This window comes from Musca autumnalis, unplaced genomic scaffold (genome assembly GCF_047663935.1).
Source record: "Musca autumnalis isolate F117 unplaced genomic scaffold, ASM4766393v1 scaffold_1, whole genome shotgun sequence".
In the NCBI taxonomy this organism is placed as follows: Eukaryota; Metazoa; Arthropoda; class Insecta; order Diptera; family Muscidae; genus Musca; species Musca autumnalis.
Window position 1 is genome coordinate 191,097,707 of NW_027411644.1, and position 6,299 is coordinate 191,104,005.

General features: G+C 40.0%; 1 protein-coding gene across 1 annotated transcript; it reads right to left on the reverse strand.

The window, feature by feature from the left end:
* Positions 1-2,222: 2,222 nt before the first annotated feature.
* On the reverse strand, positions 2,223-2,972 carry LOC141388851 (larval cuticle protein 65Ab1-like). Its single transcript, XM_073959325.1, has 2 exons — positions 2,592-2,972; positions 2,223-2,521 (listed from the first exon to the last, which is right to left on the reverse strand). The coding sequence occupies exons 1-2, from the start codon at positions 2,771-2,773 to the stop codon at positions 2,305-2,307; spliced, it is 399 nt and encodes a 132-aa protein (XP_073815426.1). The 5' UTR covers positions 2,774-2,972; the 3' UTR covers positions 2,223-2,304.
* Positions 2,973-6,299: the final 3,327 nt, after the last annotated feature.

Here is a 6,299-nt window from a genome sequence, read left to right on the forward strand (position 1 = left end):
CCCCATTACGACAGTACAAGTCGTCGGCAAAGTCGACTGATACTTTTTTTACTTTTTTTTTCAAAGATATTCTCCTTCCCAATTTTGGCATTAAAATAGCTTAGAATAAATTTAATATCATGGGCAAGACACTGGTCATATGTTTTCTATAGTAAATTTATTTTTGATAGCATCGACCTTGTCTTTCCGATTTGTAGCAAACTGGAGTGAAGCTACAGACATTTCAGCTAAAATATAATGTATTACCTTTAGTCGCTGTTGTGAAGACTTCCCCAGACCATCGTATGTATGGCAGTAATATTGGCTTTGTACTTAATATCCACCAGTAGGCTTATTCTGTAACTTTTACCGATCGAAAAGTTGTTTAAATTCCTTTTGTTTTTGTAACAACTACAAAACAAACAAATGAAATTGTTGTAAAATAAACAATGAGTAAAGTTGTTAAAAAGTTACTGAATAGGTACCCTGTAGGCCTATTCTGTAACTTTTATCGATTGAAAAGTTGTTAAAATTTCTTTTGTTTTTGTAACAACTACAAAACACACAAATGAAATTGTTGTAAAATAAACAATGAGTAAAGTTGTTAAAAAGTTACAGAATAGGGGGGCTGGTGCCGATTTTCAGATCATCGTCATTAAAGCGTTAGCGAGGGTTGTCAATATTAGAGGAGTTTGTTTGAGGGACCAATATAGGTCCTGGGCTTAACATCGCCGTTGCTTGGTACTTTGCTTAAGTATGGGATACGTGACCCTGACGAACTAATCTACATATATACATAAATGTTCTTCTGGTCTCTTTCAGAAGTTTTACTGGCCTTCTAAATAAAAATATTCTGGCCATTTATAAGATATCTAAACTTCTATCAGAGAATCTTCTGGTCATCGATGAGATGTCCAATTTGCGGTTTTTAAATATTAAGGTCTTTTATTAAAATTCTTACAGATCTTATCTAAGAAGTCACGTTGGCCTTCTAGTAAAAACAACTTTCTGGCATCGATTTTTTCCCTTTGAGTTAAAACCAGTCTAAAATCCACTAGTACTAAGCGGTTATTTCCTTCTATAGTGGGATAATTTTAGGCCTCGACGGAGCCAAACTTTGGTCCTAGACTCAAGATGGTTATGTATTAGACTTCTATTACCTTACCTAAAACTGTGGCATCTCACCGAAATTCGTGTGTAGCGAATGCGGATGTGATGACAGACCGAACACATCCATATTGCACTAGCGCTCTCCTTTGTCCCGGCACTGATTAAAAAAGTTCGTAGCAGCGACTCTGGGATATGCCTTCCATATGATTTCGTTTCAATCCGCTACATAGAACCCGTCGCCGTAGTATTGTTCTCCTACGAGGGTCACTAAAAACCTTCTGGCCTAGTCAAAACGCAGTGTCGCCAGCTGTCATTTGACATTTTTTTGGAAAGTTTGACCGTTTTTAGCCTAAGAGTACTGAGGACAGTTTTACATACGACCATGTGTTGGGTTGTTTGCAGTAGTAGTTCTATGATTCGTCACCCGGATCCATCTTATATACGTCTTTTGAAGCGCCGCATTCGTATTTTTCAAAATTTCATGCACTGATCGGCAGGGGATCCAACGAGAAAAACTCCATTTTTACCGCCAAGTGGTCTTGTAATATCAAATGTTAGTTGGTGGAATAAATGACGGAGGATGCCTCTATCTCACGGTATTTAGCACTGCGTTCTTGCATTATCCGTTTACACACGGCTTAATTTTTTCTGGCACAACGGCCGTTTTTGGACGACCCTCACGAACTTCGTTATTTGGCGAGTGTCGGCCACGATTGAATTCACTAAACCAGTTTTTCATAGTGCTATAGGATGGTCCTTTATCGAGGTACAAAGATTTAATTTAATCGATGCACTCTTGCCATGATTATTCACGTCGGAAATTGTGAAATATTATCGGACGAAAATGTTCATTCCATTTTGTTTTGCAAAGTGATTTTTTCAAGTCACTGTAAACAACTCAACACATGGTCGTATGTGAAACTGTCCTGAGGAAGCATATGCTAAAAACTGTCAAACTTTCCAAAAAATCTGTCAATGGCCTAGGCCTGAAGGTTTTTTAGTGACCCTCGTATTGTAATTTTTTTAATGTACCATAATCGCACTAGAGGACGTCCGACTACTTTGCCAAATTTAAAAAGATTTAATTCTATCGGGTCCATGGTTTCTCCATAGTTCAATAAAACACCTTCACATTTTATTACAGCATTAAAATTGTATTTATTTAATTATTTTACCGACAAAATGTAGTCCAAACAACTTTAAATAATGCTTTTTTTATTCCGAGTGACTGGAAGCGACTGGTAACTGAGGAATATGGTCACCAGTGGGTTGGAAACCATTTTCATCAGCAACATAGTTAACAGTATAAACTGTGCCATCATGTTCATCCTTCCAGGTGTAGGTGCCGGTGACAACTAAAGCTGGGTGTTCAGAATCGGCATCCTTTACTTTGCCCTCTTCATGGCGGGATGTACCATCACTGGTTTCAACACTACAAATAAAAAAACGGAAACACTTCATATGCAATCTAAAACAAAACAAAACATGATCGTTTGACTTACTCAAAGCTATAACCATCAGGTTCAACATGAGATTCCTGTTTCAAAATCTCAACATTCTCCTCAGGTGCAGGAGCAGCTACAGCTACAATGGCAAACAATGCGGCAAGGACAATTAAAAGCTTCATATTGGTTTTTGAAAATTTCACTTTGTGTATTGAATAATTGTTCGATACTAAATGCATATCGATTGCACTTATTCCAATACTTTTATAGGTTCGCGGATAGCATAATGGCGTGAAATATTTACAATCATGTTTGGTGATTAATTTCTAAATCTGGAACTTGTTGGCGGCAAAAATTCTAAAACTTCTTAGAATTTTATACGTCTTTATTAAAAAGAAGAATGTTCGAACAAAATGTTACTAATTTGTTATCTTGAATCTGTAAAATAAATAAATATTTGGTAATAAATTATTAAAACAACGATGCCGATAAAACAAAACAAAATACCGACAAATGGCCTGCATTGACGGCTCTATCATCAATAACACATCTTTGTAAATGGCGAATGATATATTGTGTGAATTGGAATAACATTAATCCCGTTTTGAATTTTGAGAAATATTGTTCAGTGACGTTGTAGATGAAGACACGTCTCAACAATAAGTCTTGAGATTACCGGTCCCTAGATGCGTGACGTGATCGCCTTCTTGGTTAGGAGCGAAGCCCATCTAATACTCCTGCCTTTCTACGCAACTCTACATTCAATCAAAAGCCCCAAACCGCGATTTGGATATAAATCACAGCCATTACGCTGCACAATGGACCCACTGGGATCGCGGCATCAGACATTACAAACAACACTACGCCCAACTGTAGAGATGATTATGTGGACAGATTACCTCCACTAAGTCTCGTCCTGCTCCTCATAACAAACACTTGATATAAAAAGCTACTTAAAAAACTAAGGATCCGACTGTCTCCAAGTGTCCTAATGAAATCCCAATATTTGCTAAATCTAAAATGTAATTATAGCAAGCATATTCCGTCAGTACATGCCTCAAGTCTTCAGTCATCCCACAGTCACATAAATCTGTCCCGGATAGGCTTCCAACGAGCAAGAATGCATTCTGAGAGCCATGATCCGTCAGTAAGAATCCCAGACTCATGATAACGCTGAAGACTAAGCGGTACAGTACAAACAAACGGTCAAGCATAAATTCGTACTTCACCCTCCATTTGTCACTATTCGTACACCTAGTCCGTCACCTATCAGCAGCACACTCCCGAAATAAAGCACTGCTCCGTCTAAAATCGCATCCACCAGATCAACAGGCCGAGCTAATCATTCTCATACCGAATAGACCTATATATCGCTTCCAGGTCAATGGGCAAGGTGCCAAGTAACACGTGCAGTACACAGTCCGACACACAGGCAGACATGCAAACTTGCCCAGAGCGCCTGTTCGAGGTCCAATCAGTCCTCAGGAGCCTTCTGACCATACCAGCAAGAGCTGTGAACATTTCCTTCAAGCAATCAAAATGTTTCAGGAAGTTCATTCTCCCAGGTACTTGACTTGACTAACGTACTGGACGCAATTTTCACCGATATGAACGCAAGGACAACGACTTTACCCTAACCTGCCTTCAGCAACATTTGCCACTCGGACGTAGACAGAAATGTGTATCGACACTATTTAGGGGACCCAATGCACTCGTCGGTTATAGGGCCAAAATTACAAATAATTGATCGGTATCTCCAGGCCCTCACGATGTTCCAGCTGGGCACCAGTCTCACCTTCAATCATGATAATCAGGTCATCATTATATGGACACTGGATACTTGTTTAATATAAACGAGTGCACTTCGATTCATTGGCTCAATGATATGGGCCTACATTTTATCGCCGAGTCTGAACGGTGTGTCTTACGTCATCACTTATAGAGAAGTTTGCATATCTGGAAAACTCAGGAAATGTCGCCTATATTACGCTGCGTGATGTTTTGCCACCGCTGTAAAGTATGATGTTTTTGCCCGGTCTGGGAATAAACTCGGGCATACTACAGCACCCAGCATACGCACAGATCATAGAAGTGGTCGCTAACTCCCGCAGTGGAGAATCCATCAAAAGGTTCCACATAAATAGACTATTTATCCTTAAGAACAGTCTCGCTCCACATCTGTCCAGACCTTCTCAGGAGATGCCATTACCTCCGCAAGACCTTCTTCCACTAAAATGACTTGTCCAAAGAACAACCTCCTGACACTTGATCTCAGACAACTTAGGGAACCCGCAAATCACTAAAAAGGAAGTCAAAAGCGCCCTTTATGTCCACAAATATGGCAAGAACATATTTGACACTAAAGCTTCTTCTAAGGCATCCACGCGTTCACCGTAACCAAATCGAAATAATGCGTATACAAACCCTCGTTGTAGCATTCCTTAATTATTGCCACCATAATCCTCTCTAGCAATTTTCCAAGCACTGGGAGATGGCTTATGTCCCAATACGAACGAGGATCACTCTTCCGACTATTGTCAGCAGGAATGTTTAAAACCTTCAACAGAGAATAAATACCTAATTCCAACCATTTGGAATGAAGAGGCTAAAAACTTCAAAAATGGGTGGAATCAAGAGGTACCGTAAGCTCAAGTCTGTTTTCAAGCACGCGGAAAATATCCATGGCGAAGGCAAACACTGAGAACGAACTCAATAAACTCAGACTTTATTTTCCAGGGGGTTTTATACATCCTTCCAGTCATACAGTCGTCTCGCGTCGATTTTCTACTCATAATTCGGAAGATACTTTCCGAATCTTTAAAACGTTCCAAATCCGAAGGCTCACCCAATTCCACACAAGCTGGGGAAGGGTTTGCGTATGCAATCTTGCAATGAATGTACCCAACAACATTCCTACATTTTCCACCCATCCCGATGCAGTCATCGTGGCGCCAATATCCAACGGCTGTATGTCAACCTGACGCTTAGATCCACCATGTCGGCACGGATTGTCCCTGTTGTCCTGTATGACATTTCTCCATTTGTCTTCTTTACACCTAAACAGCTTGTCCTTATTAAGAGCAACAAGGAACTCAGCTTTATACAGAGCCATGCATTCGGCAGCCTCGCGTCTGTCGAGGTGTACTTCATTGACGCCTCTCATCCACCCGTTAAACCAGCTGACCTGCACTGAAGTCCTCTAATGGCATACCAGCTAATTCAGTTTGGATAATGGTCCCAGTTCATATGTCATTCCACCCAAAACCAGAAACACTCAGTACCCTGCCCACCATCTTGGAAAACCACAAAGAATACGTTGCATTTGCAGCTAAGGCTTGTTTTCTCAATCTGTTTCTTTTAGTCTGTCACGGGTTTTCCGTGCAAAGGGCGTTTTTGCATAGGTTCAATATGTTTCGATGTTCAGCTGCGTTTTTATTCTTCATCTTCATTAATAATCCCAAATATTAAGTATTTGTTCTTTTTTGTTTTTTGTTTATTACACCTCTTGGCATCACATGGCTTCCACAAAGCAAAGCCACGATTAGTTGCTGTCGTTTTTGCATCATCCCACGTAAGCTTGTTTTGCATTTGTTCTTAGGTGATCGTCACCAGGCGTTTCTTGGTCGACGTGGACATCTTTCCTCAACCTCCTGTTTATTCTATCAATATTTTTTCTCAATGTGTGACCAATACATCTCCATTTCTTACGTGATTCCCGGTTCGTTAAGCTCCACAGCTCTATGTTAGTTATGATGTTGTGCCAAA